Source organism: Python bivittatus, unplaced genomic scaffold (assembly GCF_059951505.1).
Source record: "Python bivittatus isolate LINGU-HERP-01145 unplaced genomic scaffold, Pbiv_v1 ctg000700_np1212, whole genome shotgun sequence".
NCBI classification, from domain to species: Eukaryota; Metazoa; Chordata; class Lepidosauria; order Squamata; family Pythonidae; genus Python; species Python bivittatus.
The window spans coordinates 101,456,664-101,476,362 of NW_028277098.1; the positions used below are offsets into that span (position 1 = coordinate 101,456,664).

At 47.7% G+C, this 19,699-nt stretch overlaps 1 protein-coding gene across 3 annotated transcripts in view; it reads right to left on the minus strand.

Moving 5' to 3' along the window:
* Positions 1-7,866: 7,866 nt before the first annotated feature.
* The window catches only part of CSNK2A1 (casein kinase 2 alpha 1), a 38,479-nt gene continuing 26,646 nt past the window's right edge, over positions 7,867-19,699 (minus strand). For 2 of the 3 annotated variants that reach the window (XM_015889622.3, XM_088153168.1), the window contains exons 5-13: positions 19,338-19,388; positions 17,873-17,932; positions 15,011-15,094; positions 13,885-13,995; positions 12,883-12,984; positions 11,992-12,092; positions 11,392-11,540; positions 9,903-9,989; positions 7,867-9,775 (exon numbers count right to left, since the gene is read on the minus strand). In XM_015889622.3, coding sequence (XP_015745108.1) covers positions 9,657-9,775; positions 9,903-9,989; positions 11,392-11,540; positions 11,992-12,092; positions 12,883-12,984; positions 13,885-13,995; positions 15,011-15,094; positions 17,873-17,932; positions 19,338-19,388 — 864 coding nt within the window. In that variant the 3' untranslated portion in view covers positions 7,867-9,656. The remainder of the gene's footprint in view (positions 9,776-9,902; positions 9,990-11,391; positions 11,541-11,991; positions 12,093-12,882; positions 12,985-13,884; positions 13,996-15,010; positions 15,095-17,872; positions 17,933-19,337; positions 19,389-19,699) is intronic. The other variant, XM_007437078.4, reaches the window with a different exon arrangement.

A 19,699-nucleotide genomic window follows, 5' to 3' on the forward strand; every position in this document is an offset into this window, starting at 1 on the left:
CCTCAGTATTAGTCAGCAGTCAATGTGGGATAGACGTGCGGCTCTTCTATTTTCTTATCTCTATGGTCTTTTCCCCGCCCACGTAGACGGGCCAATCCGCGATTCGGCGTCCGTAGCGCGTTGCTAGGCAACTGCTCTAGGGGCGGGCCTTGCGGGACCGTATATATAGCCAGAAGCCGCCATTTTCTCATTCAGTTGCCAAATCGCTGAGTGGGGGTTATATTCCGGAGCCTCATAACCTCGAGGAGGAATTTATGGGAATTTACTTGCGCCGCGAGTTCGTGAGACGTGGGGCACCACGTTAAAACGGCGGGAACCCACCCTGGTTCTTTCCAGGTGTCCGGGACTGCAGTTCCCATCACCCTCAGCCGGCCTAGCCCTCCATGCCGGGCGCTCCGCGAAGGCCAGAGGAAGGTGGGAGCTGCTGGGGGGCTTCCAGGGCGAGCCCCAGCCGCCCCCGCCCCGCAGGGAGCCCAGGTGGGCCTGCTGGGAGTTTAGGGGCCGAGCAGAGAAGACGGGCGGCCTTCGCGCGGGGCGGTCTGGGCGGGGGCGGGACTAGATGACCTCGGCGACCTCCTGCCGCGCGCGCGCCGCTGCCCTGGCGCGTCTCTGCCCCCTGCTGGGAAGAGCGGGAGCTGCAGCCGCCTGGCGGGCATGGCAGGAAACGCGACCAGCTTCGTTTTTGCAGCTGCCGCTGTTGCTGCTCCCTCTTCTGGCCTCGCCTGGCAGGTGCAGCCCGTTCGCTGGCGTTTGTGTGCACGGGAGCTGCTTTGGGGCTTGTTATCTATCAGATCCGTGTCCTCTTATTTTGTTACTTGTTTCTTGCAATTGATATATATGTCAATTGAGTTACGTTTTAATTTGGGGGGGTTGTGTTTTAATTTTCTTTCTTCCCTAGCGTTTTTCCCGCAGGTGCAGAGTCCGTTTGTACTTTAGTGAGGGAAGCCCCCTTTGCATGATGTGGGCTGGCTTTTCTTTGCTCCTATCCAGTTTTTTGTCGCCCTCGCCATCTTTGGTTCTTCCATTTTTGTCTCTTACTGTATTTTTTTTCTTGTTTTTAATGTTTTAGTTGTGTATCGCCCAGAGTCGCTGGGAGGCCTACAAATGAGACAAATAAACTGATTGTTCTTTGATTGAGCTATATTTGTTTTTATTTTTATCATTTAATTAATAAGCATCATTTAGCTGATTTACACAGCTGCCCTTTTGGCACACCATCCAGGGCAGCGAAGAAGTATTCATTCATTGCTTGTCTGCCAGTCTGTACCATAGAACAAGTTCAAGCAATGTTGGGTTCAAGTCTTGACTCTGCTGCACCTTCTTTCTCCCCTTCTTATGCTCCAGTGAATCCGGGGTGGGGGGGGCAGTGTATCTCTGAGCTGCTTCCTAGTGTTATCTTATTGCTCTGGACTTTAAAAAGTGTTTCAGCCCTTTTGGCCTAGGGAAGGGCTCTTGCATATTTCCGTCAGTCATCTTCATTTCTCTGCACAGAAATTGCTGAGGAATTTATTGCTGGAGAATTCTGGGAGTTGAAGTCCACACCTCTTAAAGTTGCCAAGGTTGCACTGCTCTACAGCGGAGTTCTCAGCGTCACCTGACTTAATAGCTGGGTTTGCAGAGGAGACTGGACAAGGCTAAATGGGATTGTTAACTTGCAATTCAGTAGACTGTGGAAAAGGTTTTTTTTAATTAAAAAAAAAATAGTAGGAAGCTGACAAGCTGGAAACTAATTGCATATACAAGAATGCCTGTGCACCCCGGCGTTCCTTGAAAATAAAAATGACAGGTATCTGTAGCCAATTTTTTTTTTTCTTGAAAATTTATTTCCATGTCTAGGGGGAAAAAACCAGTAGCTGTCTGTATTCATATGTATTTCACCAGGTCACTTACAAATCTAGCCTACTTCATTCACAGTGTGCAAAATGTGGATTTTGAGGTTCCTTGGTTGGACTTTTGGGGCTGAGTGCGTTGTACAGACTTGACCCTTTGGGGAGTTTACTATTCAGTGTGTTGCAAGAGTTGACAAAAGAGGCAGGTGAGTAACCAAGCTCAGTGTGTTGTGTGAACACATTTTAAATATCCTTAGGAGCTTCCAGTAAAATGGAGGGTGCCGGGTTTTTTTTTTTTTTTTAATTGGCACTTGATGACTCAAAAGTAGCCACTGTGGCAATCATTTTGTGCTTGTGGCTACAAAAAGTTCTCAGTATCCCAGACAGCAATGAAACCCGCCCCCATGCCTCCCCTGGTCACATTCTGGAGCCCCACATTCAGTTCCTACAATCTCAGCCTGCCCCTTCTTCCAGGATGAGTTGTGGGGAGAACCAGGGGCAGGATACAAATTCAATAAACAGTTGAAAAGCAAGAATGAACTCAAGCCGTGCCATTATGGAAGATTTGTTTTAACATCATCTGAATTGTGGGAGTTCATTTATTTCTCAGAAAAAGCACATGCAATTCAGTTGCTGGCATTTACCCAATATACTTATTTTATTATTGAATTAGCTCATTTTCTGGGCTCAAACAATACACTGGAGTGTAAACTATCAAAACGGGAAGGATGTTCAAAATATACTAAGCCACCAAGAAAAAAAAAACCTAACCAAGGTCATCCCTGACTAAGTTTAGCCTGTTAGACAAATGCAGTGGCTAAGCCTTGACTTCATCTTGTGTGAGCAGAGCTGGTGAGTGCTTGAAAAGTGGCAACCCCATGGAGTCTGGGAAAGAGAAATATCTTTAATAATGCTGGGGGATTCTGGGAGCTGAGATTCACACATCTAGAGTTAGTTGCCCAAGCTGGGAAGCGTTGACTCAAACCCCGGCTATAATTTTGGTGCCGTCTGTTTACCATCAGTCCAAAAACCTACACAAGGAACTTGGTTGCTTCGACTTAAACAAAAAAAGCACCCATAGAACCACCAGAATTTCCTTTTTACTGAAAAACTCTAATCAGAGGACATAAATTCCAAAGATTTCAGAGGACGCTATTAGATTGCAAGCAAGTAGCCTGAAATTCTAGCTTTGACTCCCGTTTCCAAAAATGACCAAGCAGACGCCTTCATGTTTTGCTTTAATACAAAGTGGTGGCATCACAGCTCCAAAGGGTCCTGGAGGAAACGGATTATCTGGACCCTTTCCAGTCAGGTTTCAGGCCCGGCTATGGAATGGAAACGGCATTGGTCGCACTTATGATCTCTGGCGGGAGCGGGATGGTGGAAGTGCGACCATCCTTGCTCTCTCAGTGGCTTTCGACACCGTCGACCACGGTATCCTATTGGGACAGCTCAGGGAATTGGGGGCGGGCGGCATGGTCTTGTGCTGGTTCACCTCCTTTCTTCGGGGCCAATCCTAGTCAGTGGTGATAGGGGGCAAGAGGTCCAATCCTCGGCCCCTCCTTTGTGGGGTGCCGCAGGGCTTGGTTCTCTCTCTGCTCCTTTTCAACATCTACATGAAACCGCTGGGCAAGATCATCCGTCATCATGGGGTGAGGTATCATCAATACACTGATGATACGCAGCTATACATCTCCATCCCTGGTGAAGTAAGTGATGCCATGGCTACCCTTTCGCAGTGCCTGGAGGCTGTGAGGGTCTGGATGGGGAACAGGAGGCTCCGGCTGAACCCTGGCAAGACCGAGTGGCTGTGGGTTAATGGCTCCTCTGTATCCGGGACTTTGTCATCTTTGGTGCTGGATGGGGTGGCGCTGCCCCAGACAGACCCAGTGCGTAATCTGGGGGTCCTCCTAGACTCACGGCTCCTGCTTGAAGAGCAGGTGGCAGCCGTGGCAAGGAGGGCCTTTGCCCACCTTCGGCTGGTGCACCAGTTACGCCCCTTCTTGGATCAGGAGGCTCTCCAGTCAGTTATTCATGCTTCCAGGTCCAATTCGAGGTGTTGGTTTTCACCTTTAAAGCCCTACATGGCCTGGGACCAGGTTACCTGAGGGACCGCCTCTCCCCCATGACTTCAACCCGTCCCACCCGATCACACAGAGAGGGCATGCTCCGGACCCCCTCGGTGAAAGAACTTCGACTGGCGGGGTCCAGAGGGTGGGCTTCTCTGCTGTAGCCCCCGCCCTTTGGAACATTCTGCCCCCGGAGGTGCGATTGGCCCCCTCACTCCTGGCCTTCCGGAGGGATTTGAAGACCTGGTTCTGCCACTTGGCCTGGGGTGGGGAGGGAATACCTCAAGCAGGGGGATGGCTAGCCCCATAGAGGCCTGGCATTTGCTGCTCTGAACCACTGGCCTTCTAGACTCTTTCCTTTTTTAGTAATTGTGTGTAGAGGTTTTTAATTGTATATTTATTTATTGTTTTTAACAAGTTGTGAGCTGCCCAGAATCCCCCATTGGGCGGAGATGGGCAGGGATAAATTTAATATATAAATAAATAAAAATAAATAATACAAAGCACTTTGGACTTTCAGCCAATGTTAGGGACGTGTGTATGGAGGCCAGCCTTCCATCAATCTGTCACATTCAGAGTAGCCCGGCATCCCATTGCATTCCCACAAGGAATGAGCAAATACTGGAGAAAGATGGCAGGCAAGGGGGGAAAAAAAAGGGATTTCAAGCCCCAGGGTTTTATGGAAGCCTGGCATGTTTTGGAAATACTGCTTTCTCAAGAGCAGTCTTCTAACAGATCTGTAAGCTAGTTGAATGGCTCCCCTTTTTGCTGCCATAAGGATAAGTTCAGCAAGTAGAAACTCGTGCACCGTGGGCACATGGTACAAATGCTTGGGAAGGAGACAGGAAAAATGATGGATTAAAATGGAAGGGTGGGATCAAATGGAAGAGGCTAATGGGCACGTCCTTGAAAGAGCTCCAGTTATTATCAGAGGTGGGTCAAGATGGCCCAGGCTTGTCCAGGCACTCACCAGGAGTCAAGCCAGACTCAAAAGCAGTAAACGAAAAGAGCTGGACTCGCTCGGTGTGGCAAGGCAGAAAAAAAGTGAGCCATGCTTAGTACATTTGGGGTGATTGCAGTTGCTAAAGCTTTCCTTGACCTGATTTCACACGTTACGTGAATGTTGACAGAGAGATCCGAGACAAGCAGCATGGGTGGTGACAACCAATTGTGGAAACTCATTCAAAACAGCAGGCGTGTGCCAAGCTGCCTACCATCAATCCAAGAACATCCTGGCCAGTCCAACCCACTCCAGATAGGCTGGACTGCATCTCACAGCACACTCCACCCAGCACATTCCATTCCCGGGCTTAGTGAGGTGTAACCCAACACATCTGGGTGGCACCAGCTTGGCAAACATTATGTAAATGGGCAGGTTTTCACGCCCAACACCAATTCCCTGTAGAAATGAAAAAGCAAAAGCTTGAATTTAAACCCAGTCAGCATCACAGCTGAAACCCAGAAGGTAACCTGACCCCTTTTTGAAGTATGGGAGGGTTCACACAACCACCCTTAACCAGTCACTGGCTGAAACAGGAGAGAGAAAACTATAGAGATGGCTAGCTTATACGTATGATACATTTCTTTTTGTTTTGTACCACCTCAGTTTCAGGATACTTGGAGCCCAAGCAGCTTTAGCTCGCGGAATGATGATTAACTGCAGTTTATCTGAAGAAGGATCATGTGCTTAGACATCTCCAAGCAACTTCCAGGCCTCTGTAATGGAGACATCAGCAGCTTCGTAATCTCCAAATCTTTTGGTGGCAGTCACTATAATCCTTCGCCAATGGCCATGCTTCTTCAAGTCACTGGGAGTTCTACACTGACAAATATCCACAACAGTGTTTCTCAACCTCGGCAACTTCAAGATACATGGACTTCAACTTCCAGAATTCCCCAGCCAGCCATCTGTAAAGTTGCCAAGGTTGAGAAATCCTGAACTACAGGATATATCAAGCGGCTATTTTCATACAAGGTCGCCTCTGCTTTTGTCTTTTCAGCCCATATACAGCTTTGCAGTTGTGACTGTTTTCAGCCACAGGTAACTTAGAGTGAGAAAGATCACGGCGCAGGAAAGCCGAGCAGACCGCCCAAGTTCCAGGTTCGCTAAAGGAGGTCTCTTTACCCTTCCACAACCGGAGTTCAAGGTAGAGGACAGCATCAAGACACCGGGGCATACGGACGCCATGTTTGCCCATGTGCATTTGCAGCACAAAATTCAACTTCAGCTGCGGGAACTTAGGAACTTATCCAGCCGTCCTCCCCTGGGGCATCTCCCAGCCACGTGGACTTCAACTCTCACAACTGCCACTGCCAACAATTCTGGGTGTGGAAATCCACACATCTGGAAGGCACCAAGTTTGGGGGATGCACAAACGAGGCTGGTCCGTGTCCCAGAAAAAACAGGAACTGCATTACAAACCTCCCACCTTCAGCGAAGGCAGTTTTCTTCCTCTCGGCCTCTTCCGAAGGGCCCTCTCGACTCATCATCTGAGCCCGGCTCCACGTCAAGACAATTGTGAAACCTCTTGGGAGCATTTGGCCAAGTAAATATTGTTACTGTACATTATTACTGTCGTTTTATTCTCTTTAAAATCCCTGACAGCCTCCCCCCACCCCCGAGCCCCTCCAAAGCGAGGTAGGGATAAATCATGCAAACAAGATAAAAATAAGGAATTCCGTGAGTAGGATGGAAGAGCGGAGAGGGAAAGCTAATTTTAAGATTTTCATAATGCCATCCATCTTCCAAAATGTAGTGCCCCCTAGGTCCGTTGGATTCCGACTCCCACACTCCCCAGCCTGGACCTGAAGTCCTACACAAACAGACGGAGATGTTCCCTTTGTTATCTGTTCCCAAATGTGTAAAAAGCCAAGTGCCACATTCAGCAACCAGCAAGGAAAGACATGTAAAAACAGGTTTTCAGTCCTAGAAGTCAAAATCCATCACCCTGCTAGTTTTTAGAGTATGAACTGACTAGAGGGTGAGATGCGGTTTTCTTTCAATGATTTTATTTTTAAAAAAATTAAAGACCTCCATGGCACAACTTCTCAGCACAATTAAGGGTTAGTTTAAACAGTGACACTACAATTTCATCCAGGTAAATCCAAGGCGGAGGGGTGGGGGGAACAACCCAAATCTAAATTTCAACAGAATTAAAAAAAGATCACTTCAAACAAGATCTTAAAAAAAAAAAAAAAAAGTCAAATTTGCAATTAGGACTATTTATACTGGCTTTTTTTTCTCTCTTCCGGCCATCTAACACAATGCAAAACCCCCCCAAGAAAAGAAAATCCCCAGGAAGTGCTGAGAAATTTAAAAAAAGTGTTCTGATACAACGTATACAGATGAGGTAATTTACAACACAGATGTTGTTACAATCTGCAGGTTTCCTTGGTGCCTCCCTGTTTGGGCAGCAAGGCCAGGATAAGCACCGGGAAGAAAGTTTAGATCGGTGTTTCTCAACCTCAGCAACTTTAAGATGCGTGGACTTCAACTCCCAGAATTCCCCAGCCAGCCTGGCTGGCTGGGGAATTCTGGGAGTTGAAGTCCACGCATCTTAAAGTTGCCGAGGTTGAGAAACACTGGTTTAGATCACTCCCTGAACCAAATGTTTCCATCTCGCCTTCTCGCATAAGGTTTGATGGATCCTGCCCCCCCCTTCCAATCCTCGCCACCTTGCACCCGGCACCCCCTGGTCCTGGAAAGCAGCTGAGGGCACGCAACTCTTCCGCCCCACTCGCCAAATTCAAGGATTGTACAAAGAGACCGAAGGGTGAGTCGATCGCCTGCTCAAGAGCCCTACGGAGGGCCTGTCCCAGTGCAAATCTAGGCACGCCTGTTCCGTGGCTGTCCCGCCAGGTTTCACGCCAGCTCAAGGGCATGGCTACCCGCCGCGGGCCATTCCTGCCAGCGGGGATCCAGAAGTCATTGCTCATCAGCAACGCACCTTTCCAAGGAGAGGGAGGGAGGGAGGGGCAACCGGTCAGGGTCCCACGCTATCACTTCCTGCACCGGCACCCAGGTCCGATCCCGCCAAACGAAGGCCGTTGGAGCGAAACAGGAAGGAGCACACCCGCAGGAATTCCGACAGCGGAAGTTGCATATATTATTAAACTCAAGTGATTGAGGCTCCCAAGAGAAGTGGGGCGGGTAGGAACGCGCCTCTTGTAGTGGTGCTCAGACAGAGGTATCCCGGAGATGCAGAGGGGCTGATGGGCGTCCGGGCTCTGCCCGAGGCCCACTCCGGTGGCGAACGGCAGCCCTCGGTGGCTCGGAGGGCCTCCCCTCCTGCCCTCTGCTGCCCCCTATCTTGAAATCCCAGTGCTGCGAAAGGAAAACGCATGCCGAGGATCCCTTCCGGCGACACTTTGGCTTGCGAGATGCTTCTTGTAAGGCTTCTTAGCGCGGGTCGCAATTGCAACCGGATCCGGCAAGAGCAGCAGCCTTGGCCCCCTGCCCTCCCCCCGGGTCCCAAGCCCTAGTTCCGGGGTTAGAGGCTGCAAGCGGTGTAAAAACATGTGACACTGACCCAGGGAGAACCTCTGCGCAGGCAACTTTAAGCCTAACCTTTGATAAATTAAAAAAAAAAAAAAAGTTTATTTACAGCAAGGAATTCCGACATAGGATATTTCAGCATAGGAAGAGCGAGACTGATTTACATATATAGGTGTGTGCGTGTCTGTGGGGTGTGTGTAAACAGACACACAACACACACACACAGGGAGGACATTGTCCTCCACAATGATGCTCTCTTACAAGGTTGCCTATTTTTTTCACACCCTCTTTGAAACAGTCACAGTCTGCTTGCACTTTCCGCCACCTTCCTCTAAGGTAAAGTAAGTAACACACACAGACACACGCACACACCAGCATCTCTCACCACATGGCACATGGAGAAAAAAGGGTGAGTGGGCAGGACAGGTGAATGCCCCACATCGGTTTGTTTTTTTTTCCCAGGATCCAACCTGTCAGAAGTTTGAGATGTTTTTAAGAAAGATGGGTGAAAAATTATTTTCCAGAATTCCCAATCTGGGTGAGCAGCTGCAGAGGAAATCACGGGGATAGCTTTGTGGTGGGCCGGATACCTTTTTTTGGAGATAACGATGAGGTGCCTTCACATGACGAACCTCACAGGCTTCTGACTGCGATGAGAAGCGTAAGAATCGATTCTTACAGGAAAGCTACCATTTTGACCTTTCTGCCTTATAAAGAGGAGCTGCTTCCGCTGCGCTGCAGAACACGGTGGCCTCCAAGACCGGGGTCCCCTCCTGCTGGCTTCTCAAGGCTGGAACTCAACAGTTCCCCAAAGGGGTGGGCGGGCGATGGAAACACCACGTTCCCCTCCACGGGGCATCGATTAGGCGAAGGGACAAGAAACCAAGATGAGGAAGAGCCGGCGCCCTCACTCTGGATCTTAAAGGGGGACTCGGCAGTGGCGGGCAGGGCGGGAAAGAACGGTCTGCGAAACGCTCCGTCGGTGGATTTCGTCAGGGATTCCTCTGAGTTACAAAAAGTTCAAGTAAAAAAGGCGGGAGGGGGAATTCAGCATGAGAAGATTCATCCATATCTATATATCCACAGAGAGAGAGAGATATACATATGGATGGCACGACTGAAGGACTATTAATCCACAAGCAACAGTTCAGACACAGCTCCTCCCTTCTCCCCCCACGTTGGCTACAAGTGGCTGCGGGGGATGGAGGAGGACCCTCAGCCCCAAGGTGGCTCCAGTCCAGCATCTGGGAGAGGGGGCATCCTTTACTGCTGAGCCCCTGCGGCAGCTGGCACCGGCATTCCCAGCGGGTTGGCAGCAGCAATCACCGGGGAGCCTGCCAGAGGTCCGAGGGGGGAAGACGTTGCCACTGAAGGAATTCCTGCTGGGGAGAAAAGGAGAAGATCAGCCGTCCAGAGAGGCCGCTTTTCCCCCAGAAGAGCCCAAAGAGCACAGCAGAATGGCTGACAGTAGAACAAGCCCGTTTCAGAGGCCAGCCAGGGCAGACCCACCTGACAGCATGCCAGTGCTGCTAACGGGCGTGCTGCTCCCTGGCAGGCTGGCTGAGCTCATCCGAGTCTGGTCCTTCACAATTGGGTCTAGGAAGACAAGAAGGAGACAGTGCCCCCTGCATGAGAGCGCCAAGGCCTTCGGCGAATGCAAAATACACCCCCGTGGCAGGGTGCAGCTTCGCCACTCTGGTACCTCAGCTTCCGAGATGTGCTTCTGGCCTTGAGATGGTGGGGGGGGGGGGGAGCTGAGTAAGCTTAATGCAATGGGCATTCCACCTGCTTAGCTAGAAACGCCAGGCACACGACTCAAAGAAGCTACTTAGTGCAGCCTTCAATAGCCCAGAGCCCTCCAAATGTGCTGGACTACAAATCCCAACATCCTTAGCCAGCTCGGCGACAATAGTTGATCCTGTAGCCTAACCCATTTAGGAGGCCTTCACTGAAGAAAAGTGTAAAAATCCCCCAGCATTTCTGCTTTTCAAACGGTTGGGGCTACAGAAGACACAACCCGGAGTCTTCAGTTTTAAAACAGACACCGCTGCCTATGCCAGAGAACTTGAAACGCTGACAAGAACTTCAGAAATCAGTTGGGCACCATTTCAGAGGCCTGAGAATGTACTGGTTTCTGAAATTTACACCTAGACCTTGCTTGGGGCACTCAGTGTGGTTCGGGGTGAGTGGCAGTCTTATCAAACAGGCAGAAGCGCCTGGAGTGGGCAGTCCCTCACAAAGCCAGCCCCCGTGGCCATGGAAGCTTGGCAGGTGACCCTCAGCCCCTTGAACTGCACCTGGAGGGCCACTGGCCACCAGGGAAGCCTGCAGAGCAGCAGCAACATTATATGGGCATAACGAGGTATCACGTTATGGACCAGTTGCAGCTTCCAAGCGGTCCTCAAGAGCAGCCCCATGTAGAGGGCTTCGGAGTAATCCAGACAAGAGACGAGCAGGGCCTTCCAATCCAGGAATGGGCGTAACTGGTGCCTAAGCTACGTTTGTGCAAAATCATCCTATCCACAGCTGCCATCTGCTCTTCACTAGGAGCCATGAGTCTAGGCGGACCTCCAAACTGTACACTGGCTCTGTCTAGGACAATGTGACCCCATCCAGAATCAAACATGGAACGCCTCCAGATCCAGGTGGCCCCCAAATCCACAGCCACTTAAGTCTTTCTAGGATTACTAGATCTGGTTCCTCCCCATCCAACCCTTAAGTCTCACACTACAGAGCTTATTTTTATCTATCTCTGCAATTAACTCCAGGTCTGATTTCAGATGTTACAGTATTTGGCCAACGTTAACTTGTTAGAAGAAAAGGACCCAACCCTGTCGTCGTAAGAAGGAGTAAGTCGCCTGGTGCAGCATCTGGGATGCTGGGCTCAAGGATTATTCTGAAAGCACACCAAGATGTACTATTTCCTGCCTCCCCCCATCCTCCAGATCACTATCCCTTGGAAGGACGCCTTGCTGGGGGCCTGGAGGGTCAGACTCACAGAAGTAAGGGTGCTCCATGGCTTCTCTTGCGGTGAGTCGGGACTGGTGATCGTATCGCAACAACTTGTCTAGGAAATCTAAGGCTTCAGGACTGACCAAGTGCTGATTCTCACTGTGGACAAAACGTTCCCATCGTTTTCGTGAGTGCCTGTGAGAGAGGGAACAAATGCAACCAAACATATCGTGTTTCACCTCTGATAGGCACACAAATGTTTCTTCACCTCAGCTGTCACCCTTGTGTATGGGAAGGAGAACAAGGTATCCAGCTTATTCCTTTTTGGTAACACTTGAGCTACCATGCAAAGCCCCTTAGAGTAATTTCTCCACAGTGTTGCTCTACTGATGCAAATAAATATAAGCAACACCCCAAAGGAAGACAGAATATTTGCCAAAATTTGCAGTGACCATTTGATCCCTTAGACAACCCTACTTCAACTACTATCCACAAAGTTTGGCATTTTCAAAGGTGCTGAAAACCACACAGATACAGATGTCCCGAACTATAACATATCTGTGCCGTTTCCACTCCCCTCCCTTCCACACACAATTTGTGGAACGTGGGCTGGCCTCCTTGTTTTACCCTACCAATTTCCTCCTACCTGCCCAAGATATCGTTGAAACGGGGGTCAAGCTCAATGTTGTATTTGTCAATATAGTCGTATAGATCTTCGGTTCCCAACACCTTGGCTATTCTCACCAACTGTGAACAGACAACGGGAGATGGTGGGTGGTGTGCCATGGCCAAGAGATTCAGTAATCAGAAGTCTCTAGCTGAAACCTCCCTGGGCAAGATTTTCCCAAGTGTAAACATGCAGGATATTGAACAACCTGATTTTAAATATATCCTCTGCATATACACCTGTAGTCACCAGGAACCAAGCTCCGTTCAAGACTATCCTTATATTTTCCAGGGTTGGCTTAGAACGGTGCACAGTCCAGCCACTGTGGGTGTGACTCATGGTTTGTCATGAAACATGCCTGTTTATTTCTTTGATTTATATCTCAACTTTATCACACTCCCACCTCCTGTTTTCCCCACAACAGCCCTGTGAAGTGGGTTGGACTGAGAGGGAGTTACGGCCCAAAGTCACCCAGCCAGCTTTCATGCCAAAGGCAGGGCTCAAACTTGAGGTCTTCCAGTTTCTAGCCCAGCACCTTAGCCACTATACCAAACCGGCTCTAGGTTGTTGTGCAAACCCCCGCCAATTGAGGTTTATTCAATAAGCCACAGCTAAACCCTCTGCAACATATCCAGCTGTGTAAGCCAGGCCAAATTATGCTGAAGGAACCCAAAAAGCCACACGCAGAAATGAGCATTTTCACCTACAGGTATCAGACCCACAGACACCCATTCAAATGCTGCACTGACAATGGTATGAAGCAGCCTCAGAGGAGAACGTTCCATGGGTCTGTCTGTCTGCCCATCCCTTGCCAAGGTGGACATCATGCTGAATGTTCAGGCCCTGGGTTCTGGCTTGTCGCACTCTCACCTGATCATAGTTATCATGACCGTGGAAAAAGGGCTCCTTCCGAAAGATCATGCTGGCTAGCATGCACCCTAAACTCCACATGTCCAGACTGTAGTCGTACATCTGTAGGAGACGAAAGGAAGCCCGTCAGCCTGGCTCGCTTGCAGACCAACGAGGAGAATGCCCAACTAGGATGGGCTAAGTTCTCACGGAGAAGTGAACAGTCTGCACCACACAGCAAGAAGCCTCCGTAATTTTTGCGCTTACTCAGAAATATAACGCAATGCAATGACGCAGTAATCACGTCCAATATTTATGGCAGGGTTTCAGTGAACTGAAGAGGACAACCTGTGGGGTGGGGGAAAGTCAAGATGGAGGCCATCACTGTGTGATTAAAGCCCTGCCCCATCTTGACTTTGGGGGGGGGGCTGTGGACGTTCCAGTGAAGCCACTTCCTGCACCTGCCAAGATAGATTTTAGGAATCCCTTTCAGGGGGGTGGGGGAGTCCTGTCTGCTTTTCCAGTGTAGCCTGTCACATGCCTTGTCTGATAAAAGCTGCGCATCCCTAACCAGCGATGAGACCCAACTGTTCCTTCTCTTTAGATACTTGAAGGAGAAAGTAAATGAAAGACAAAGGATGAGTCCGAAAGAGCATCATCAGAGCCACCTACTCCCAGTCCTTCCGGCCACAGCTCCCCCAGCTGAGCCGTGGGCCACTTCGTAAACCAGCCATCGTAGGGGAAACTGTGCCGTCCGAAGAAAAATAAGGCAGAAACTGCCTCTCCCCACCTTGGGAGTACCAAGCAAGGGTTTTCTGAAGGAGGGAGAAGCTGCCACCAGAGACTAACTGAAGGTGTCCAACAGCTGCCTGGGGCAACAAAGAGCAGGCCCACCCTGCTGAGGATATCATTCTTTTTTCATTTTACTTTCCTTCCTGTGTTCTACTGGAGCAGCCCAACTGCTGGTTCCGGCCATCCCTTTCCCCCAGAATCATGGTTGTCCCACACCAAGACCGCAATTACCTGATAGTCTACAAGGAGCTCCGGCCCTTTGAAGTATCTGGAAGCCACGCGGACGTTGTATTCCTGACCAGGATGATAGAATTCAGCCAAGCCCCAATCTATTAGCCTCAGCTAAAAACAAAAGGAGAAGTTAAGGGGGAGGGAGAAAATGCTTTTTCTTGGTCAGCAACTTTCAGGGACTCTGCCAGTCTTATGTTGGAAGAGACAACAAAATCAGAAGTAAATGAAACGAAGAAAAGCTGTAAGATTCAACTGAGCAGAAACAAGTAATAATTGAAGACAGCTCAGATATGAAACAGCCACGGTTAAAAGACACAACTGAACTATTGAAGAGATTAAAGCAAGTATAAGAGTAATTTTTTGTTTAACACCAGGAACTAGGTTCAAAACTATGAAGAGCAATGTTGCTTGATTAAAAAAACCAAAAGCAATTAATAGCTTTGCCTCAAAACTCCCAGATGAATAACAACAGCCAAGCAGGCTGCTGCGAGAATCAAATAAAGTACAACAGACAAGTACAACCCACCCCAGCCTCTACATCGTGACCTCACCCTCAAGCCATTCAACGTTTTTGCTGTAAACTGCTGTGAGCCAATTTGCTGAAATCAGTGGTAGGCACGTTATTGAATAAAAGAAGTATTTTAAGTTCTATCGTTGTGATAAGCTGAAGTTTGAGTAGCTAAGCTTAAAAGCCAAGCATACTTCTTAAATTAAGGGGAATGAATGTTCCTGAAAGATTATCTTCCCCACAATATGACACCACCAGGGGCATATTCTGGCATTTATTCTCATCTCCCCATCACTCACTATAAGGTCCGCCAGGCCTGGGTGAACTCTGGAATTTGCCCCAGAATGTGCAGGGTGCCCATGACAGATGCCCAGGGTGTCTCTGCTAGATGAAGCAATACCACCTAGAAGATGCTCATAATACGTCAAGTCCAAAAGCCAAAACCACTTTTGCGCAGACTAAATCTACCACATTTCCCTTTTCTTCTTTTTTCCTAATCTGTTTTTAGCAAGACCTGGCCCACAGTGTAAGTGGCAAAATGTATCAGCCTGCTGAAGGATTTTTTGTGGAATCGGAGAGGGGAAAGGGTGTGAACAGTCAGGGTCTGCCGGTCCTTACCTTTCGATGCTCGTGGTCAATCATGACGTTGTGAGGTTTGACGTCTCTGTGCATGATCCCCATACTGTGGCAATAGTCCAGAGCCTGGAGAAGAGAAAGACACCCCAATGACACCCACAAGAGCAGCGTCAGAAAGGGGATTTCATATATGAACGTCGTATCACATAAAACAAATCCTAGAGCAGAACAAATTAACAAGATAGACTACAAGATGGCCAGAGATGAAGATCTTCTCAGACCAAATCAGAAGGTAGGTTAAATGAAAAAGATCTTTGGTTGGAGCTGAAAAGGGAAGAGATCAAATGAACCACTTCCCAGGGTCATCTGCACAACTGCAATGAAAGAGCCACTTCTGATCAGGCAGACTGAAAAATTAAATTTTGGTACAACGGATGAAGCCTCTCCAGCCGTGTATTTTGAAGGCCTTAATTTTTAGATGCACTCAGGAGCTAACCTTGTGATGGATTACAACGCACAGGTTGACATTCTGAACAAGGCCAGCCCAAAAGCCAGAATCCTTTGTTCAAAGTGCCAGGTGATCAAAACTTTTAAATTTATCAGACTCACAGACATCTAAGATATCCAGTTCAAAGAGATGTTAGGATGAACATTTCACCTGAAACCTAACTCAGTAAAAAATGAGTTGAAAGTCCCGTATTTCTATGCCAGGCTAGCATCTCCATACAGTGGCATTCTTCTCTTGTCTTTAGATCTTTTACAGACCCTAACCAGATATTTGATAAAAATGAAGAGGTCCCGATCTTTTTATATCATAAACCCAAATATCTGGCACACTTTTGCTCTTTATAAAGCCTTGCTATTCCTCTGTGCATGTTTCTGGATTACTGCTATTAAACTACAACAAGAACTTTATATTTGGCAAAAAAGTACTTGATAATCAGCATTCTGATTTTTTCTTCTTACATGTTAAGTACATAAGCCCCCAAGAGGCTTTCCAGCCTAAAGGGGATTCACTCGCCCAGTCCAGGGCTGGACACTAGGCAACCAGGGACCTGGAAAAGCCACAACCACCTGGTACAGCCACAGAAGCTCTGCCTCATGTCCCAACAGTACATGTAACTCACAAGGAGGTGCTTGTGCAGAGCAAGACGGCATACACTGAGTGCAAGTCAGTCGTATCCTGGAGCTAGACTCTCAGACTGACCCAAAATTGGAAGTCACAGATTCGGAATTGACCTCTTCACTGTGATTCTGGCCACAGCAGGATTCCTTGGGCCTCTGTTTGCAAGTGATATGGATGAATCCTCTCCAACCATCTTACCAAGATTTCAAGTTTGCCACTGTCAACATACCACTCTTGGTGGTGGTGACCAGCATCTTAGTCGACCCGGCCTGTATCTTCTGATGCCTCATTGATTACCATGTTCACTGTTGCTAAGCCAACAAGGGTGCCACCAAGTGCATTAAGGTGACATAATGAAATGGACTGGGGGCAAATGGGAAAAGACAGCCCTGTTAGCAAATACCTGAGGATCACACCTATTTATTTTCACTTAAAAGTGCTGGTTCCGATGGGCAAGACAAACCAAGCATCACCACCTTACATTGTTTCACGTTCCCTCTCACACTGGACTAAAGCAAACTTCTGCAGCTTCCCCACTGAAATTCCTTCCCGAATTCCCAACTCAATCCTGCTAATATATATAGCTTTATTTTCTACATTTCCTCTGACTACCATTAGCCATCCCCTTGGCTGTTATCACTGACAAATTACAAAGCCTATGTTTTGTTTTGGTTCTCTGCATTGCACTCCATTTCCTACCGTCTCCACCATCTTTACACTACAGGTAGTCCTTGTTCAGCGACCACACTCGGGACCAGCAACTCAGTCGTTAAGTGAAGCAGTTGCTAAGCGAAACCGTGACTGTGCTTATGATCTGACTTCAGCTTTCTTTTGCTTTACAGATCTGCAAAGGTCATCAATGTGAGGATTGGTCACAAAGTTACTTTTTCATCACTGTCGTAACTGTGAACAGTCACTAGACAAGGCAGTCGCTAAAAGAGGACTACCTGTAACAGCATAGATATTAAAGGAATGATGAGAGTGGCTGAATAATTTAGCAGAGAAGGAGCTATAATGTATTTTGGGAGGGAGGAGGAATTAAGCAGGTCCTGTGGACTTATCTTTAACGTCTTGTTTTAAAGTATTCAAGCAGAAGATAAGTGGCAAATTTATCTTTATTTTTTACAATTATTTCAATTTTGAGGTCACTCAACTCCTAAGTGACTCTGGGAGCTTATAGATAAAAATTAAAACAAAATGCATCAAGAGGAGAAGAAAAAAAAGACAGCTACCCAGAACCAAAAGTCAAAAAGCCAGTAACCAACCAAAGGAGCTAAATGCCCATTCTAACCCAGGGCCTGGGAGAACAAGAAGGCAAGAGAACAAGATCTTAAGCCAGTGTTTCTCAAGCAATGTGGACTTCAACTCCCAGAATTCCCCAGCCAACATGGGGAATTCTGGGAGTTGAAGTCCACACATCTTAAAGTTGCAAAGGTTGAGAAACACTGTCTTAATCAGTTTACGAAAGGTCAGAAGGATGGATTATAAAGTTAAAATAGTGGCAACTCTTAAGAGAACTCCTGCTACTCCTAAATTCTATCGGTTACAATGCTATTAAGCAGTGATAGCAGTTCATACAAAAAGAAAAAAAGAAGTTCTGAAGCAAGAGAGATCTTGATCCATCTAGTCAGGTTATGTTAACCTGAAGAAAGCTGCTTAATTCCTCAGCCAAAGAAAGACATTATGAGGGATTAAAGCCTTCAGGCTCCACAACTGCTGACAGCTCCTTCTCAGCCACTTTTTGGACCCTCTCAAACCCTTAACAAAAGTCAACTCACCTTCAAGATTTCGTACATGTAGAACCGAATGTCATAGTCTGTTAACGTTTGATATAATTGCTGTGGGAAATTAACACAACATGGTCAACGTTAATAGAGCTGCAACCTTCCAATTTCTAATCTAACAAGGAAGTTACTAAGAGCTGGTAGGATTTGTTTCCCTAATTTCACTGTATGTATGTATTCATTCCAGTCCCTTGTGCAGCTCTAGGTGGCTTAAAATCTACAGTTAAAAACATTCACTGAATTGGTTACTGTCCTAATTTAAAATCTTCCTGTCCAAATCCCTGTAGAAGAGAACTGTCTTCACCAGTTTTCCGAGTGAGAGGGCTGCAGTGCAAATGCCTCTGACTCCCAGCCCAATTTCTTAACAGAGTGGGCACTGGACACCCAGCATCTTCTCCTGGCTAGATTATGGAGGGTGAGAGGATTTTACGTGGAAGAAGATGGTCTAGGAGAGAACAAGGATCCAAGCTGTGTATTAAAACTTCATTACACAGGAAAGAGCATCTATAGCAATCAATCTCCAGAGCCACCACAGATGTTACTCGGGCACATGCTGGTTGGGGAATTGCTCTACGCTTACAGTACTGTACGTTCTCCTCTTATTTCTATCCAAATATCTTTCCTCTTTCTGGAGAAGTGTCTGTTTTTGATAAAGTGCACCTTGTTAACTCTCCCCAACTTGTTGGCTGACTTGCTTGGGATACTCCCCAACATCTCTCCCTTGCAATATGGGATTGTGGGGTAGGAAGAAAAAGGAGGGGAGAGGGAAAACGATGTGTGCAACCCCACCAGAGGATGTGTAATGTATATTGGGTGAGGGGTCTCAACCTTTTCTCCAAGGACCCTGTCACCGAGTGGGTGACTAGAGTGCCTGTAAGGCAAAAAGGACTGATGGCATCCACAGGACCCCAAATTACACCTTAAAAAAAATAGTCACATGAGACTGTCTTGCCTAGTGAAATTTTAGTGTTCTGGCCCGAAAATTCAAAAATGGCAAAACAGGAAGAGGTTTGGGGCATTTGTCAAAAATGATTTTGATGCCGTCTACCTGCAGTATCCTCATAGACCAGAGGTGGAAAACCAATGACAGAAATATAATAGAAGCTGCCAAGTGGCCTTCTGTGTGCATAACAAGTTGGTGGTCTTCTCACCTATTTGAAAAAAAAATCACTTTATCTAGCGGAAGTAGCTGAGCAGGACAGGACCCACTGCATCAAAAATGTTTTAAGTTCTTATGTCTCTGTCATTAAAATATATTTTTACTCAATCTATTCACAACTAAAACCAGAACATGGGAGTCCTCCAAAAAGCAAAAGATCTTTGATGGGCTACCAGCTTCACCATCACCACCTTGCACCCCACGTCCCCATCAAAGCTTGTTTGCTCCCCACCCCACCCCTTTAAGCAGGCTTCCAAGAAATTAAAAACTTGGCACGCTCTGATGGGTGAAAAACGGTACCTTAAAATCTGTGTTGTTCACGTGTTCAAACACCAAGGCGGGGGTCCGTGACTAGAAGGAGGAAGAAAGGAGGTCAGTCACCTGGGGTTCTTCAAATGCATTATTTATCAGGCCACATTAAAGGCTGCTGAGAGACCAACTGCCAGCCGACATTTCTAGAGGCCAGGAAAAGGTTGGGGGGAGGCTGCACTACCGAGAGAAGCTCATCTAATTCCAAGGCCTCGATCTGATTAAGCAGTTCAGAACAGGCTTGGTGGAAAAAACAGAAGCGAAACAGGAGATGAATTTGCATTTTAGTATCCTGTGACCAAAAATGCCTGAACTGCTGAGCTACCTGATGAATACAAAGTCCTGGAGGTTCT